This window comes from Pleurodeles waltl, chromosome 9 (assembly GCF_031143425.1).
Source record: "Pleurodeles waltl isolate 20211129_DDA chromosome 9, aPleWal1.hap1.20221129, whole genome shotgun sequence".
Classification (NCBI taxonomy): Eukaryota; Metazoa; Chordata; class Amphibia; order Caudata; family Salamandridae; genus Pleurodeles; species Pleurodeles waltl.
Genome location: NC_090448.1, coordinates 502383049 through 502402348, shown reverse-complemented (window position 1 = coordinate 502402348; position 19300 = coordinate 502383049). Strand labels below are relative to the sequence as shown.

Genomic DNA, 19300 nt, shown 5'->3' with positions numbered 1-19300 from the left:
GGTCTACTGGCGTGGCGCTGCTGGTGGTAGCAGCGCCACCTTAACACCGTCCGCCAGCATGGCCACAGCCAGATTTCCGCCCTTCTTGTGGTGGAAATCCATCTGTGCTCATATTATGGCAGACGGATGTTAGTTGCGGCGACGGTATTTTGGCGGCCATCGCCATGGCGGTAGGTAGCACTTACCGCCAGTGTCAAAATGTGGGCTTTAATGTGATCAATCCATGTAATGAATTTGCCCATACATTTTTGTTTTAATGACTCTGGACATACTGGCATATTTTTTCTGTGGGTACTGTGAAAATACTAAATAGTTCCTTTGCATGTGCTTCAACCCCTAAATGTGGAGAAAGATTGGCTAACCCCACTTGGTGTATTTAATTCTTATATGACATTGTAATATGAAACAGGAAGTCCATCAATGGTGTAAAAGTTACATTTCACATGGAGTCCGCAGTACAGATTTATACAACCCACATGAATGACTTTAAATGCATAAATTCGGGTTTGTTATTGCATTTCTGAACTGATGTGAGCAAAGTTGCAGCAGAAAAAATGCTTTTACTATTAGCTATGCTACTAGGTTGTGGCTGGAGGTCAGACAGATCTGCATGTTTAACATCAAAAGGTAGAGCTTGCATAATATTTAAATTATGTCACTGCAGTGGAAAGACGCAAAAACCTTTTCACTGGTTTTAGACACTTATAAAGGTAAAAGCTTATTTGAAAATTATTTTTTTCCATATGTGAGGTTAGGAAATAGCTACAGAGACTACCAGGACATCATTAAAATCTTCATAAGAATTCAGGCTCAGTATTGTAATGGTTATCATAAATATATATTGTTGTGAACATTGGTTTTGTTAAAAGTATTGTGAAGATGATTCTATTACCATGTCTTTTGTGTCTTGCAAAACTCTGGGCAGGAATCAATTTAGTACAGACCAGGCTCTCCCTACTTCTGTAAAGCAAAACACAAACGCTGTGGGATAGCGTAACTGGATGGAAGGAATGCGGAACCAATCAAACATTCACCCCCAGTCACAGATCTGGGTTTAATCCATCCATTATTTTGCTCACCATGCCACCCCAGTTTGAACCCAGCCATATGCAAATCAGTCTTGACCCTGTTCCTCATGGAAACAGTCCAGCCCGAACTGCCAGGCCAGGTTCTCCCTGGACTGGAAACAAGCATCCTGGGACCGGTTTCGGGGTTTCACCCCTCATCAGCCAGGCTAGCTTGAATCCAGTGGCACAGTGAGCCCGGGACCCACGTCTGGGCATACCTGGCGCACTTAGGGCGGCAAAAGCAAAGCAAAACACAAACGCTGTGGGATAGCGTAACTGGATGGACGGAATGCGGAACCAATCAAACATTCACCCCCAGTCACAGATCTGGGTTTAATCCATCCATTATTTTGCTCACCATGCCATCCCAGTTTGAACCCAGCCATATGCAAATCAGTCTTGACCCTGTTCCTCATGGAAACAGTCCAGCCCGAACTGCCAGGCCAGGTTCTCCCTGGACCGGAAACAAGCATCCTGGGACCGGTTTCGGGGTTTCACCCCTCATCAGCCAGGCTAGCTTGAATCCAGTGGCACAGTGAGCCCGGGACCCACATCTGGGCATACCCGGCGCACTTAGGGCGGCAAAAGCAAAGCAAAACACAAACGCTGTGGGATAGCGTAACTGGATGGAAGGAATGCGGAACCAATCAAACATTCACCCCCAGTCACAGATCTGGGTTTAATCCATCCATTATTTTGCTCACCATGCCACCCCAGTTTGAACCCAGCCATATGCAAATCAGTCTTGACCCTGTTCCTCATGGAAACAGTCCAGCCCGAACTGCCAGGCCAGGTTCTCCCTGGACCGGAAACAAGCATCCTGGGACCGGTTTCGGGGTTTCACCCCTCATCAGCCAGGCTAGCTTGAATCCAGTGGCACAGTGAGCCCGGGACCCATGTCTGGGCATACCCGGCGAACTTAGGGCGGCAAAAGCAAAGCAAAACACAAACGCTGTGGGATAGCATAACTGGATGGACGGAATGCGGAACCAATCAAACATTCACCCCAGTCACAGATCTGGGTTTAATCCATCCATTATTTTGCTCACCATGCCACCCCAGTTTGAACCCAGCCATATGCAAATCAGTCTTGACCCTGTTCCTCATGGAAACAGTCCAGCCCGAACTACCAGGCCAGGTTCTCCCTGGACCGGAAACAAGCATCCTGGGACCGGTTTCGGGGTTTCACCCCTCATCAGCCAGGCTAGCTTGAATCCAGTGGCACAGTGAGCCCGGGACCCACGTCTGGGCATACCCGGCGCACTTAGGGCGGCAAAAGCAAAGCAAAACACAAACGCTGTGGGATAGCGTAACTGGATGGACGGAATGCGGAACCAATCAAACATTCACCCCCAGTCACAGATCTGGGTTTAATCCATCCATTATTTTGCTCACCATGCCACCCCAGTTTGAACCCAGCCATATGCAAATCAGTCTTGACCCTGTTCCTCATGGAAACAGTCCAGCCCGAACTGCCAGGCCAGGTTCTCCCTGGACCGGAAACAAGCATCCTGGGACCGGTTTCGGGGTTTCACCCCTCATCAGCCAGGCTAGCTTGAATCCAGTGGCACAGTTGTTTTTGCTTTGTCGCCCTAAGTGGGAAGGGTATACCCAGACGTGGGTCCCGTGCTTCCCATGCCACTGGATTCAAGCTAGCCTGGCTGATGAGGGGTGAAACCCCGAAACCGGTCCCAGGATGCTTGTTTCCGGTCCAGTGAGGACCTGGCTTGGCAGTTCGGGCTGGACTGTTCCCATGAGGAACAGGGTCAAGACTGATTTGCATATGGCTGGGTCCAAACTGGGGTGGCATGGTGAGCAAAAAAACGATGGATTAAGCCCAGATCTGTGACTGGGGGTGAGTGTCTGACAATGTTCAGCATTCCATCCATCACTTGTTGTTTTCGCTTTGTCGCCCTAAGTGGGAAGGGTATACCCAGACGTGGGTCCCGTGCTTCCCATGCCACTGGATTCAAGCTAGCCTGGCTGATGAGGGGTGAAACCCCGAAACCGGTCCCAGGATGCTTGTTTCCGGTCCAGTGAGGACCTGGCTTGGCAGTTCGGGCTGGACTGTTCCCATGAGGAACAGGGTCAAGACTGATTTGCATATGGCTGGGTCCAAACTGGGGTGGCATGGTGAGCAAAAAAACGATGGATTAAGCCCAGATCTGTGACTGGGGGTGAGTGTCTGACAATGTTCAGCATTCCATCCATCACTTGTTGTTTTCGCTTTGTCGCCCTAAGTGGGAAGGGTATACCCAGACGTGGGTCCCGTGCTTCCCATGCCACTGGATTCAAGCTAGCCTGGCTGATGAGGGGTGAAACCCCGAAACCGGTCCCAGGATGCTTGTTTCCGGTCCAGTGAGGACCTGGCTTGGCAGTTCGGGCTGGACTGTTCCCATGAGGAACAGGGTCAAGACGGATTTGCATTTGGCTGGGTCCAAACTGGGGTGGCATGGTGAGCAAAAAAACGATGGATTAAACCCAGATCTGTGACTGGGGGTGAGTGTTTGACAATGTTCGGTATTCCGTCCATCACTTGTTGTTTTTGCTTTGTCGCCCTAAGTGGGAAGGGTATACCCAGACGTGGGTCCCGTGCTTCCCATGCCACTGGATTCAAGCTAGCCTGGCTGATGAAGGGTGAAACCCCGAAACGGGTCCCAGGATGCTTGTTTCCGGTCCAGGGAGGACCTGGCTTGGCAGTTCGGGCTGGACTGTTCCCATGAGGAACAGGGTCAAGACTGATTTGCATATGGCTGGGTCCAAACTGGGGTGGCATGGTGAGCAAAAAAACGATGGATTAAACCCAGATCTGTGACTGGGGGTGAGTGTCTGACAATGTTCAGCATTCCGTCCATCACTTGTTGTTTTTGCTTTGTCGCGCTAAGTGGGAAGGGTATACCCAGACGTGGGTCCCGTGCTTCCCATGCACTGGATTCAAGCTAGCCTGGCTGATGAGGGGTGAAACCCCGAAACCGGTCCCAGGTTGCTTGTTTCCGGTCCACTGAGGACCTGGCTTGGCAGTTCGGGCTGGACTGTTCCCATGAGGAACAGGATCAAGACTGATTTGCATATGGCTGGGTCCAAACTGGGGTGGCATGGTGAGCAAAAAAACGATGGATTAAACCCAGGTCTGTGACTGGGGGTGAGTGTCTGACAATGTTCAGCATTCCGTCCATCACTTGTTGTTTTTGCTTTGTCGCCCTAAGTGGGAAGGGTATACCCAGACGTGGGTCCCGTGCTTCCCATGCCACTGGATTCAAGCTAGCCTGGCTGATGAGGGGTGAAACCCCGAAACCGGTCCCAGGATGCTTGTTTCTGGTTCAGTGAGGACCTGGCTTGGCAGTTCGGGCTGGACTGTTCCCATGAGGAACAGGGTCAAGACTGATTTGCATATGGCTGGGTCCAAACTGGGGTGGCATGGTGAGCAAAAAAACGATGGATTAAACCCAGATCTGTGACTGGGGGTGAGTGTCTGACAATGTTCAGCATTCCGTCCATCACTTGTTGTTTTTGCTTTGTCGCCCTAAGTGGGAAGGGTATACCCAGACGTGGGTCCCGTGCTTCCCATGCCACTGGATTCAAGCTAGCCTGGCTGATGAGGGGTGAAACCCCGAAACCGGTCCCAGGATGCTTGTTTCCGGTCCAGTGAGGACCTGGCTTGGCAGTTCGGGCTGGACTGTTCCCATGAGGAACAGGGTCAAGACTTATTTGCATATGGCTGGGTCCAAACTGGGGTGGCATGGTGAGCAAAAAAACGATGGATTGAACCCAGATCTGTGACTGGGGGTGAGTGTCTGACAATGTTCAGCATTCCGTCCATCACTTGTTGTTTCTCCCTACTTCTGTGACATAAGTTAACTTGCGATGAGGCGTGACATAGCTTTCATGGGAGAGACCTCTGAGATTGACCTTCTGGCAGGAGCACAATGAGAGGGAGAGAAATGCAGTCCATCTGAAGGTGCTTATCTTGGAATGTTGAAGAGAATAGTGGATAGCAACAGTAAATTACCTTTACAAAGATCTAGCTATGTTGCATTGCTCCCAACCATACAGTTTCCTTTCTCAACAATAGGACCTGGCCTAACAGCTAGCCAGGGTTATTTTTCTGGTGTAGTTCCTTCATCACAATAGAACAACCTTTTGGTGGGGATTCAGAGCTTCGCTTGCTGACAAAGGCGTCCAATCATCATGGAAGAACAGGGTTTCTTTGGTTTGTCTTACAGGTATCAGAGAACTGAGGAATTTCTGTAAAAGACGGCTGAGTGAATATTTAGGTTTATCTAGGGATTGAATTAGGAATTACCATCAATCAGTCACTGGCTACTAATTAACTTGTAACTCCTAAAACAAAAGCTATCCAGCACCACAAATTGATCTTCAAAAGATGGGAAGTAGGAGAACCTGTGTTATATCTACCTGAAAGAAGACTGAAGCCTAGAGAAGCTCCCAGTTGAGCCCAAGGACTTGAAGTGATTCTCAATAGTCAGGGCAGTTGGCCTCCCCTAGTCTCATGGATGTAAAGGTGAAAAGAGATGCGCTTTAATGAAGAGCCAGTTGATGAACTGAGAGTGGACTAGACTAAACTTTGCTGAAACCCTTACTCTGCCATTTATGGCCTGGGCTCCTGGAATCCTTCACTAACAGTTAAGGAGCTTTAGGAGTAACCAGTAGAATGGCCTCCAGCACTTGAAAATTTGTAAGTTAAACACTTTTCGAACTCTGGAGACTCATTGGTGGGTGCCATGGCTCCCTTGAAATAGATATGACCTCGGTGGCCTACATTTGCTGGGTTTTCCCACACAGAGGTTTTTGAAGAAGAGTTGGAGGTTACCAAGGAACCACGGAAATAAAAGTGTCTAACCTTGTGGAGCCCTTATCATCTATAGTATCATGTGGTGCCCCACTGGAGGATTTTTGAGTTCCAAAAGAGTTACTAAGTCAGAAAATAACACTCTGTGTGGGGAATGTGGCATAAAGTGATCCTGCGAAAGAAAGGGCTTCAGCTGCTACATATTCCAAGTTTGTCCCACTCAGAACTTCTGGTATCAAAACTCAAAGCTTCAGCAGGACCCAAAAAATAATGTCTCCAACTTTGTGAGGACCTGACCGGGTACAACATCCTGCCTTGCTTAAAGATTTGAACTTCCATAGAAAATGTCAGGAGGTATAACCCTTAACAAATATGATCTGCCAGACTTATATGGCCACCTTAAAAAAAACTATTTCCGGTTACCTTTATCAGATTCGGACTATTGTGTGTCATTATTATTACTATTTCATTTCTCTTTTTACACTAAGCTGGTTTCAGAATTTTATTGGTTAGCTTCTTGATTTTATGTTATTTTGGCATTGATTAAATAGTTAGCAAACACTTTTCAGGGGAAGAGTCTGTTGCTTTGTATCATTGTTGCCAAGAGTTACACCTAGGTTGGTTATCTCATTGACACTTTGTTTTAGCCTAACATGTAATTAGATTACTGAATAGATGGGACCCTAAATTTATAATCCAGAACTGCGTGGCCCACAGGAGGGACCATAATTACTCTTTTATTTTCTGCTACCACCTTTACATAGGTGGCACTTGCATACCCTTCTATCTTGTTCAGGACCCATAATACCTGCAAATCTTAATTTCTCTGCACCAACTCGAGGCACAATCATAAAATTACCCTGGCCTCCTCTCTTGATTCCCCTATATCAAGAAGAACTGGATACATGGTAGGGAAAAATAACAATTTCTCCTATCATCCAGGAAAGAAAATCAGCTGAAGCCAATATTTTTCATTTCGCTCAACACATGCAGCAGATTTTTCAGTTGCCAGCTTTTGGTTGGATTACTAATTGAAAGCTTTTGCTACCATGTGAAGTCATGGAACCTGATTTTCCAGGAGTGCTATTGGATGGTAAGAAAATGTACTGTTAAGTGCTGTTACTCCTTCGTTAGTTGTGTTGTGTTACCCCTTGTGGAAAACGCTTATCTACAAATTAACCCCAGTGCTCGCTGCTCCGAGGTGCCCAAACCTTAATTAACTGATGATGCCCATCGTAGCAGATCCGCATGTTAGTCTCTTGTTATTATGTATACAGAGGTGGTTCATTTGTAATTCGTATCAGCTGCTCCCTTTGTAGCTGGGTGTATCTGCTGTGTATATGTTTGTTCTTCTCATGCTTTGGCACAGCAAAGCTAAAAACTGGACAATTTTGCCCTGAGATGTCCCCACTGGACTTACTTTGGAAGTTTCAGTATTGAAGTATAAAACCAGCAAATATTTGTCACAATAAAAGATCTTACGGGGCTGACTGTTTTTTTAATATGTAAGGAAACTTATTGTATAGATTTACTTTTGAATGGGATGATGAAGATAGATAAATTAAAACACAATTTCGTCTAAAGTTGTTGTTCTTTCTTGACTTGTTTCACAGTACATACTTCATTCTTTGCATATCTATTGCAGCTTCAAATATTTTTTCCAAGATAGGTTAATTACTTGCATTATTAAAAAATCTTGTTGTACAGTGCTTAAGACACTAATTTAAGATGTTGTACTTCTGTGTTTGTGCTGTAGAAACTACAGGGACATGATTTGGAGTTGCGAAATTGTGAGACACAGGTAGCATTGCTGAGAAGTCAAGGTGAAAAACTCCACTTACCGACTTCAATTCAACATGAAATACACAAGTTAGAGGTAAGACTTATTCTCAGTAAGTCTGTCTCTCATAGCTGGTAAATGACTTTTAGCCAAGTGCCTCTAATAATGTGAGTGATATCATCCTTAGGTTGTTCTTGATGATGCTTGGAGGATATTGCAATCGAGGCAAGGTGAACTAAGCTATACGTTCATCAGTGAGAAAGAGTACAATGGCCTCCTTCGTGGTTTAATGGAGTTAGTGGACATTGGACGGAAGAAACTTACTCTGAGTCAGGGACTACCATTTATAAGTATTACAGCCTTGGAGGAACACCTGCAGAATCACAAGGTATGTCATGCATAGGTTGTTTTGTCTTGCCTTTTATTGCATTGAATTATTTCACTGCATTTTCTCAATTGTCAATTATGTAATTGTAGCAGTAGCCAGTACAGATGTGAAATACTTCTGTTGAATACAAATTATTTGTGGAGGACAGACAGGAATGAGTTCAGTTATTAAAAAGCGAATGTCAGGCTGAGTAGAATATGGATACAATTACTGAAGATTAGCTTGCACAACTCTAGAACTTGACTCACAGTTTGCTGCATGCATCAAAGATCTACACTTGCCTCAGCCTTCTTTACATTTTATGTGAAACCTCTCAGGTTAGTTCTAGCAGATTCAGAAGACACTATACATCAGTTTGTGGGTGACAGGAATACATTCCTATACGATCCTCTTGGCTCATGATAAAATAACATTGGATCTTGTAAACCCTGCTGAAGCTGATTTCACGGAAAACTGAATTTCTCCTTATCTTTCCAAAACATTGAAACAGATTTGACCATGTATTACTATCTGAGTTGAAGCTAAAGGTTTATTCACAGTCTTACCACCCTGAAGTTAAATTACTTAGCTTCACAGGAGCTCTAGCCTTGCACTCAAGTAAAGTTCTTTCCCCATTCTGTGAAAAGGATCAAAACCTCCTATCCCAAAATCATTTAAAACAGCAACTCCTGACTTTATATCACAAATGGGTTCCAGCAATACTTTTATCCCACTGGCATCCCTCAAACATACCTCACCCTGCTGAAAGTAATGCCACAATGAACAGCCAGACTGGTTGCATCTCAAAAATGTGATCACGTTACACATATCCTGAAATATTCACACTGGCTACTAATGGAAGCAAGAGTAAAATAAAAAAATATCTGTAAAGCCATCCATTTTATCTTATCTGACAGACTTCAAATACCTAAATTCAAGACAACTTTCATTATAAATAGATCCTTTCTCCGGGATAGACACTAACCTATGACCGTGTCTACTGTCTCATTTGAGAAATGCACTGACTCTCCTATACTTTAACCCCTTATCTGCTGGGCCTACCCCCCCCCCACCCAATACTGAGCCCTGTTAAGGCTATTTGGGTTAGTTTGTGCTGGGGATTCTAAAGGTATCTATACTTTGTGGATTCCTCTGGAGGGGAGTGAGAAAATAGCCAAAATGTAGCTAACTTTTGAGTTTTGTGGAAAACAAAAATAGGAAAAAAGTCCTCTGGATAAAAGTGTATGTGTCTTTCTCATAAAAATGGCGGCAATGAACGGTTTGCTGTGCTAAACTCACATTCTTCTTGGCTTTCAGTAAGATGAAGAGCTGAATCGAAAAACCTAATTTTTACCACAATTTTGGCATTTTTCAAAGAGGTAGCCCATTTTTCCTATTTTTTGTGCTTTCTACCTACTTCCAGTTTTTGGTAGAAACCAGTGTAAACCCCGTGGGTTATCCAGGAAAGCTATATATTTCTGCAAAGTGGACACAATTCCAAATTCAGCATGGGGGTATTTGTGTAAATCTCTCAAGGTTTTCCCAAAGAAACTAAGGGCCTCATTACTACTTTGGCGGTCCAACCGACGGACCACCAAAGCCGCAGGGTGAGGCTACCATCATACCTGCAGCCTCACCCCCTATCGCATTGCGATGTTTCCACCAGGCTGATCAGCGGAAACATCGTATTATGACTTTTCTGCTGGTCAGCCCGGCAGAAACAGTGCAACGGCATTGTCCGCTGCTCCCTTATGGGAGCAGAGGCCAATGCTGTTGCACACCAGCACCCTTGGAATGTGCACTGTCTGCATAGCAGACAGTGCTCATTCCAAGGATGCTGGCAGGGGGGGCCCTATGCCATGGGAATGGGCAGTGCAGGAACTCCCCTGTAGCCCCCAGCACTGGCTTTCCACTAGCCTTCCATGTCGGTGTAACTGCCATGGAGTTTGGCAGAAAGTGAAGTTGTGATGAGCACAGCGGTACTGCCATGGGCACCGCCGTGGCTGACCATGACTTCGACTGCCTTCACCCCATCGGGATCCCTGATCCTGGCGGTAGCAGCAGTCTCCTGGCGATCCAACAGCCAGGATTGTAATCTGGCATTTGGACTGCCAGAAGTGCGGCGGTCCGACTGCCACTGCGAGTTTGGCGGTCAAAAGACCACCAAACTCATAATGAGGCCCTGAGAGTTGAAATAAAGAAATATTGAAAAGGAATAGGAAAAATAGAGCCATTTGTGGCAATGTTTTCAGTCTGTATTGTTTTTTCACAATGGCCGATTTACAAAAGCAATGTATCATTACGTTTCCTATTCCTTTTAGGTTGTAGGGATAAATAGAGCTTTTCCAAGAACTGAGATACAGAGAGCCGGCAACTGTGCTGCACTGTACAGTGTTTTTTCATTGTGTGCTGAGTGTATACCAATTTACATGGTGAAATATGTAGAGTGCAAAATAGGTATCAAGATAACATATGTATTTCTCAAATGAGCACAAGATATGGAATTTAGGGGCATGGGTTATTTGTATATCTCTGGATTTGTGGATACCCAAAGGAGCATATTTTTCAAAATGTCTCCTTTCTTACACATTGGTTTATATTTAGAAGAAACAAAGGCAGCAAAATCCAATTGGTAATAACAAATATCTTACTATTCTACGTTCCCACTTGTCTTCCAATAAAAATGGTACCTCACTTGTGGGTAAGTCTAGTGCCTGTGACAGGAAATGGTCCAAAACGCAACATGGATTCATCATATTTTTCCACTCAAAACTGACCCTTTTTTGTTTTGCAAAGTAGGTAGCTGTGGATTTTGGGCGCTAGTTCAGCTAGCACCCAGGGAAACCTAGCAAACCTGTACATTTTTATAAGCTAGATACCTTGGGGAATCCAAGATCAAGTGACCTGCGTGGCTCTCACCAGGTTGTTTTACCAAGAATACCTTCCAAACCTCAAACTTTGACTAAGAAAACACATTTTCTTCAAATTTCTGTGATGGAATGTTTTGGAGTCTGCAGGGAGTCACAATCTTTCTTACACCCAGCATTATCCCTCTTGTGCAAATAAAAACACTTACCCACTTGTGTGGCTGGGCCTAGTGTCTGCACATGAAAAGATCAAACCAAGGTCAGTGGAAGCCCTTGAATGGGGATCCTATTGACACGGTTTGATCTTTTCTTGTTGCTGGCACTAGCCTAAACCTCACAAGTGGTGCAGCGTTCTTATCGGCACAAGTGGGGAAATGCTGGGTTGTAGGAATTATGTGGATTCCTGCAGATTCCAGAGGTTTCCATCACAGAAATGTAAGTGAAATGTGTGATTTCAGGCAAAGTTTGAGGTTTGCAGGGCATTGTAGGTGAGAAATCCTCATGGGATTCACACAAGACGTGTCACCCTAAAACCCCCTGGTTGTCTACTTTTAAAAAATGTCTATAGTTGGTAGGTTTCCATTGGTATCAGCCAAGCATGGCCCCAAATCCCTCAGCTACCCCTATTGCTGATCTCTCCACATAGCACTTTAGGGCTTTTTGTGTCAAGGTCTCTTGTCCCACCCACAAAAGTGAGGTACCATTTTTATCAGTAGTCTTGGGGAAATACTGTGTGGTTCTCTGTAGATCCCAGATGTTTCCCTCACAGAAATCTACGGAAAATGCGTGTTTTTAGTCAGCGTTTGGAGTTTGCAGGGCATTGTGGGTAAGAAAATGGTGTGGGGTGCATGGAAAGCACACAGTCCTGGACTTCCCCAGATATCTAGTTTTCAGAACTGTCTCAGTCTGATGTTTTTATTTTCTGGATGGCAACTTACCCAATCCCAAAAAGTGCAGCTATTAACCATTTCAAGTGAGGTGATATTGGGAGTTAGCCAAACTCTCCTGGCCCATGTGTAAAATCAACACCCGAAAGAATCAAACGTCCTCTTCCTTGCCAATGGATGGGATGCTTTAGTCTCCAGGGGAGCAGAAAAACTCTTTTAGGGGTGAGGGTAGGGCCTGATGTTAGGATGGGAAATATTTTATTAAATATATATATTGCTGCCATACAGTGGGCTATCTCCACCCGTCGGGGCAGATTGGGGGTAATTATCCCATCTGCCCCCAGAGAGAGTAGAAATACTGTTGCCCCATTTGCTTGTGGGTGGGCATGGCCATGTCAATGCTGGGCAGGCTCTACTCCTATATTAAAAAAAAAATCCCTGGCATCTAGTGGGCTTTCTGCTCCCTCTCCTGTGGGGGGTGGGGGTGGGGATTGGGGGTAACTACTCCAATCTTTCCTGGGGGGTGGGTGGGGAAGAAAGAATGTTGCCCCTTTTAGTTGGGTGGGGTAAAACAATGCCCATGTTAGGCAGCCCCCATTCGTATATTAAAAAAAACTTTTTCTTGAGTCCGGTGGACTGCCTGCCTCCCCCAGAGAAGGGGCAGAAAGACTGTTGCCTCGTTTAGCTCAGGTGGGGGAGGGCCATGCCATTGGTGGCCAGCACTTGTTCCTGTAGTTAAAAAAATAAAATAAAATCTGTGGCATCTACTGGATCTGCCCTATAAGGGCTGGGGCAGAAAGACTGTGTCCCAATTTATGTAGAGTGGGGGCATGGCCATGCCCATGCTGGGTAGCCCTCACCCCTACAAACCATGGTTATCAATATACTCTGGTGTCTAGTAGGCTTTCTGCCACTCATCCCCTCACCCCCTGGAGGGGGGGCACATCGTGGGTTATTACCTCCATCTGCCTCCTGGAGGAAGACTTAAGTATAAAAATGATTAAGGGGGAGCACAAGCTCTTGTCCTCCTGTGGCAATCCCCAAGAAGGGATCCAAAGGGCAGAGGTACCATTTTAAAGGGGAGATTGTCTGCTTTCCAGCGATACCTCTCCCAAAAACATCATTGATCAGATGGCTGAGCACTGATTCAGTGAAAGTGAAACAAGCCCTTCAGCTTGTTTTACTTTCACTTTTGTATGTAAAGACGTCAGCACGCTCTGCATCTATGGGGATAGGAAAACTCTCAACTGTATCTTACTACTCAGTTTCCTTTATTGACTTAACATGCTTCCCTTTTAACCTGTGTTTCCATTTTCTTAAATATTCCATGTCCATTTATTAAGCTACCTTTCTCTGTTGCACTTTTACCTTGTCATTAACAGTTTCATGCAAATCTCACAAATACCCATCGGTGCAGTCCATGATATATAAAATTGCTAAATAAAAAGCGAAAAGCAGCAGTGCATGTATATTGGTAAGAGCTACCTGTGTGTGCATATATGGAATAAAAATTGAATTAAAAAATCATTGTTCACAATGCTGCAGAGGAGCCTATCACTCAACAGATCTAGAAAGCCAAGTGACCCATTAGTCTTACTTTGGTTTATTTATTGACTGCAAAGAACATGTTGCTTAGAACAGCCTTATACAGGAGGAATAGTCGATTCTTTACATTGATTTTCAAAACATTAACTAAAAATACCCTTGCATTACTGGATAAAAAGATCAGACTTGACTTTACAGCTTTGAAGCTTTGAAGAACTAAACATTAGTCCAACCTGCAGTGTACATAGGAATGTTCTCCAAGGTGATCTGTTCATACTCCTACTCCCATCTTCCTTGTATGTCCAACCCAAGCCAAGATTCCACAATTCACTATTGGGTAACAGTGACATAGGGGGTCATTCTGACCCTGGCGGTCCATGACCGCCATGGCGGAGGGCGGCGGAAGCACCGCCAACAGGCTGGCGGTGCTTCCTGGGCGATTCTGACCGCGGCGGTAAAGCTGCGGTCAGAAAAGGGGAGCCGGCGGTTTCCCGCCGGTTTCCCGCTGGCCCAGGGTATCCGCCATGGCGGCGCTGCTTGAATCCCATGGGGATTCCCACCGCCTTCCCGCCAGCTTGTTTCTGGCGGTGTCCACCGCCAGAACCAGGATGGTGGGAACGGGTGCCCACTGGCATGGGCAGTGCAGGGGCCCCCTAACAGGGCCCCACAAAGATTTTCACTGTCTGCTTTGCAGACAGTGAAAATCGCGACGGGTGCCACTGCACCCGTCGCACCCCTGCAACTCCGCCGGCTCCATTCCGAGCTGGCTTCATTGTTGAAGGGGCTTTCCCGCTGGGCCGGCCGGCGGTCTTCTGGCGGTCGCCCGCCGGCCCCGCGGGAAAGCCAGAATGGCCGCCGCGGTCTTTTGACCGCGGAGCGGTCTTTCGGCGGGAACCGCTCGGCGGGCGGCGACCGCCGCGGTCAGAATGACCGCCATAGTCTTAAGATTTTAAGAAACAAAGAAGTATGGGTGCTGTGTCTCTCTCCAATGTTTTCACACATCCTCATACACACAAACTGTTCACCTATCTTGCTCACCATAATTTCTATATGGTATTCTGAACTTGAATTTGCTTGATGCTCATCTGCTGGGATTGTGTGCTTGTTAAGGCTTTTCCCATATATTTTGGGGGGCACAGAACACACTGAAATTCACAGTCTTTGGCATTACCTTGTCTTATACAACTCCATTGCTGCTTGAAGGCATTTGTTCCCTGTACCACTTTATTTAGAGCAGTTGAGCTAGATGGCCTAGTTCACCTTTGAAGCAGCCATCATGTGATGGGCTACTCGCCTATGGTCATCAGGACATTTGATCCTGATCAGAATACTGGGCTGTCCATTTCTACGACTTCCTGTGCCTGTTTAGAGGGAAGATCCTTCAGGCCCATAAAAGTGTATATGGTAACTAAAACATCATTTATGGCATGTAAGGTATACCACCAACAGAAAATATATATAAATATTATTACAAGTTGTATTTATGCATTATTACACCACAATATAATTACCATAGTTGTGAATACCCTGAGAATTTACCTCAAGGCAGTATACATGTTACTTTTGAGCAGCAACATTGACAACAAGATGGCATAAATAGTGGCAGTTTAAAATATGTTGGCATTTCAGGAGCAGGTTTAGGGTCCTGCAATAAAAACAAATCTTAGTGACTGCATATAATCAAGACCATATTGTGGAAGCTAATGATGTATTTAGCCCTTTTTAAGGCTAGCACAGAGCTGATCTGGTTTTGGACGGTAAATTTCATCATTTTTATCCAGTAATTCCTGTTGTTAGTTTGGCCTGCCGGTGGTAAACCATTTCCATTCCCAGTAATACATTTACCTTTGATGGTAATTGTACTGCCTTTGATAATCCAATGACCACTAGGTGGTATTTTTTCCTTCTACAATAGCCTGCATTTACTATTTTGGATTGGATTGCAAAGGACTGAAGTCACAGGTTCATATTTGGGCATTAAGACAAGAAGGATGATTTGAAGTTATTTTGTTCATTCAGCACTTGGAATTTATATTCTTGTGGCCTTATCACTCCCAGTACCACAATTTCCATCTGTTTACTCAGAACTAGAACTAAGCAGATCATCTTTACTATCAGGTACATCAATATTTCAAAGTTTAAATCACCTTTACAAGTAGCAACTAGGTTTGGATGCCAGCATGTTTTTCCTAGGATCCTTCTCTTACCTCGGAGTAAGACATTATGACAAAATAAGGCCAGGTTGCACTACTTCTTTGAAAATTCTTTTCACAATTAAATAGTGTGAAATAGCCAGATCTGAAGAATCATTTAGCAAGCTGATGGACACAATGATCAGCCACATTTTAGACAGTTCCAAAAGCAGATAGGTCTTCAAGAAATGATGTAACCTTTACTGCTGATGTACTACAAACAAAATAGTCAGTGAGTTGTTGTCATGTGTTTTATCGTGTGTCCATTACCCGCATGCCATTGTTCACTGTCATTAACTATTTAAATATTATTTCCTCTGACAAAAATGTATCTAATAAACATTTTAATATATATTAAATCTTTTCTTCTATGTCTCAGGATTTTTTTCACAAACTTGGCCACCACATAATGCTGATGCAGACATATTCAAAGAGGATGCCACATTCTTTACTCAGGAAAAGAGAGACATTCCAGACAGAGTTGGTGAGAGAGAGCACCTTGCTTCAGCAGCAAGCTGCTCAGTATGGTGCTCATTTGGAAAATCTGTTGAAGGTATAACTCTTTGTCCTACTCCTCCTCTCTCAATAACTACATGAGAATGCTCTTCCCTTTGCCAATATTGCTTTGTAAATCAGACTCTTAAAATGTGGGTTAAAAGTCACAACATTGTTTGTTAGGTGGTGTATTTTCTTAGGACTATTTAGGTCTATAAGAAGCATACCTAATGTATTGTTTTCATGCTAATGCTTGGCCATTAATGTTCCATTGAAATGCACTGCAATGAATGCTTGGTTTTGAAAGCCACAAAAGGAACAACTATATAGGGGGATAACAGATTTTAGTGACAGAGTAATTCATTTTTGGTAGTATCACACTAATTGTAGGTGTTTTAGTAAGTTCTAGGATGATTTCACCTTATCAAAAATGCTGATCCTCAGCTCAGAGTGCAACCACAACACAAAGTCATTCTGTGAGTGCCGGGCCATGAACCTGAAAGCTGTGAGGGAGTGGTCCCTAAAGCTCATGGTGACCTAGCGCTCGGCTCCGCGTGACTCCCAGACTCGTTCGAGAGGAAGGTCACAAGACTGTTTGCGGAGACATCACCACTCGTCCTCGTCCCACTCCAGGTCCTCAGGACATTTGAGTCACAAAAAGAAGAAGTCAAAGAAGAACAAACGTTCTTCGACTTCAACCCGTTGATCAGACAATGCAACACAGGAGGAGCATCGTCATTCTAGGCCTCTTTCCTCAGAGCCTGCTTCTGGGTCAGCTCTGCGTCTCCCTGAGTTTCCAGGAGCCGGAGCCATTCCTTCCCAACTCAGGGAGTTTTATGAGGCCATGTGCCTTATTTTTGGTCAGACCGACCCTCCTGTGATGCCTCCAGACCCAGTAGGGTCACCATGGACCTCCGTGGGTTCCATGCCGGCACTTCAGCCTTGGCTACGGAGAGCACCCCAGGATTTGTTTCCAGATTCGAGCCAATGCCTGTCATTCCATTGCGACCTTCTTTGGCGCCAGTACAGAAGCTGACGCTCCCGACATCGGTCTAACCCACATTCGACGCCGACCCCATACTCATTCCTGACTCTGACCCGGAGTCGGAACGACATCGCCCAATGCAGATTCTGACTTTGACAGGGATCTCCTTCCCTAGGTTGGATCCTGACCTTTATGCCTATGGGTATGGTGAGAGTATGGAGTGGTCGCTGGACCCTTTGGAATACCAACTAGATGACCCTGATGCTGTAGGATACGGTTGTGCAAGTGCTGCCACAGGTCCCGGGCTGTACTTTCCCAAGCAGATGCTGGTGGGAGAGTGCAGCAAAGTTCATGATCTGCTGTGGACTGGACATGACCGACTCACTTGGCAGAGCAGTTGCATCGACGGTGGCCCTTAGGCATAATGCCTGGTTGAGGACGCCTGGCTTTTTGGGGAGATGTCCAAGCTAATCTCATGGACATGCCCTTTGATAGCACCCGTCTCTTTGGAGACAAAGCAGACTCAGCAATCGAGGCATCGAGGATTCTCATACTATAGCCAGGCCTTTGGGCCTCGCGGTGGCCCCTCATCCCCTTCAGTCTGTTTCACCCCTTTCTTGGCTATGAAAGTGGTGCCCAATCATGTTGTTTCCCCTCCAACCACCGTGCCACACAAGCTGCCCAACCCATGCATAGTCAGGGACGTGGGATCCACAATCCTCTTTGATCAGGGAGCCAGTGGTCTGGCCAGTCCACCATCCCCCCTCTGCATCTGCCTTCAAACCTTCCTAGTCCGACACGTCCCCACTAAGGACCAGTCGGAGGCAGGATCTGCCATCACCTGCTCCTCTGGCAGTCCATCACTTCAGACAGGTGGGTTTTGCAGATAGTCTGAAGGGGCTACTCCCTCCCCTTCGTGACTACCCTTCCATCCATGCCACCCAGCTTTTGACCGGATGACAGAGGATTATTTATCCCTTCTCTGCGAGAAAGTTGCAACTTTCTTGCCATGGAAACCATAGAGAGGGTACCCGTGCTAGAAGTAGGTCGTGGTTGCTATTCCCGCTACTTTCTGGTCCCCAAAAAGGACAAGGCACTCTCCCTGTCCTAGACCTTCAATCCTCAATCTCTTCCTCAAAAAGGAGAAGTTCAAGATGCTCACTCTGGCTCAGGTTATATCTGCCCTGGACTGAGGAGTCTGTTTGGTAGCATTTGACTTGCAGGACGCTTATTTCCATATACTCGTCCTGCCTGCCCACAGACATTAATTGCAGTTCATGTGAGGCCACGAGTGCTTTCAGTTCACTGTACTCCTCTTTGGCCTTACATTGGGTGTTCACCAAGGTGATGGCGTTGTTTACAGTTTATGTATGGATATCTGGGGTATCAGTCTTCACCTATCTTGATGAATGGTTGTAGAAGGCAGGCTCGCCCCAGGCTGACGTCTCCCACCTCCAGACAGCAGACCTCCTGCATTCACTGGAGTTCACTATAAAACTGGGAAAGTCACACCTGACTGCCTCTCATACGTACCCTTCTATCGGAGCTCTTCTTGACACAGTGCAGTTTTGGACTTATCCGCTCAAGCAACGAGTCCAGGATATTCAGGCTATGATACTGATGTGTCAGCCTCCATCCTGTATTTTGGTGAGAATGACGACTCTGAGGCTGCTGGGGCTCATGGCCTCCTGCATCCTGCTAGTGACACATACCAGATGGCATATGCAGGCTCTGCAGTGAGACCTGAAGTTCCAGTGGGTGCAGCATCAAGGGAATGTCTGCAACAAAGTCCAGATATCAAAGGGAAATGCGAACAATCTGCAGTGGCAAATCACGATTGTGTCAGAGGCGGATCCCTCTCCCTTCCCCGACCACATCTGACACCAGTGACAGATGCATCACTCCTGGGATGGGAAGGCCATCTGGGAGAGGTGGAGATCAGAGGAATCTGGTCTCTGGTGGAAGGTGGGCTCCACATCAACATGCTGGAGCTCTGTGCGATCTGACTGGCATTAAAAGCCTTTCATCCCTTTATCAAGGAAAACATAGCACAAGTGTTCACGAAAAACACCACTCCATGTGGTACTGCAACACGCAGGCCAGGGTGGGGTTGTGGACCTTTTGTGAAGAGGCTCTTTGCCGTTGAGTTTGACTGGAACATCAGGGCGTATCTCTGGTGGTTCAACATCTGGCAGGCTCCCTGAACACCAGAGCAGACAAATTTAGCCAAAAATGTCTAGCGGATCACAAATGGTGTGTCCACCCGGAGGCGGCACAAGGTCTCTTTCAGCAGTGGAGAGAGCCT

At 45.9% G+C, this 19300-nt stretch overlaps 1 protein-coding gene across 9 annotated transcripts in view; it reads left to right on the top strand.

The window, feature by feature from the left end:
• The window catches only part of SYNE2 (spectrin repeat containing nuclear envelope protein 2), a 1823309-nt gene that overhangs the window by 1355391 nt on the left and 448618 nt on the right, over positions 1-19300 (top strand). For all 9 annotated transcript variants that reach the window (XM_069207355.1, XM_069207357.1, XM_069207362.1 and 6 more), the window contains 3 exons: positions 7634-7753; positions 7845-8045; positions 15895-16068. In XM_069207355.1, coding sequence (XP_069063456.1) covers positions 7634-7753; positions 7845-8045; positions 15895-16068 — 495 coding nt within the window. The remainder of the gene's footprint in view (positions 1-7633; positions 7754-7844; positions 8046-15894; positions 16069-19300) is intronic.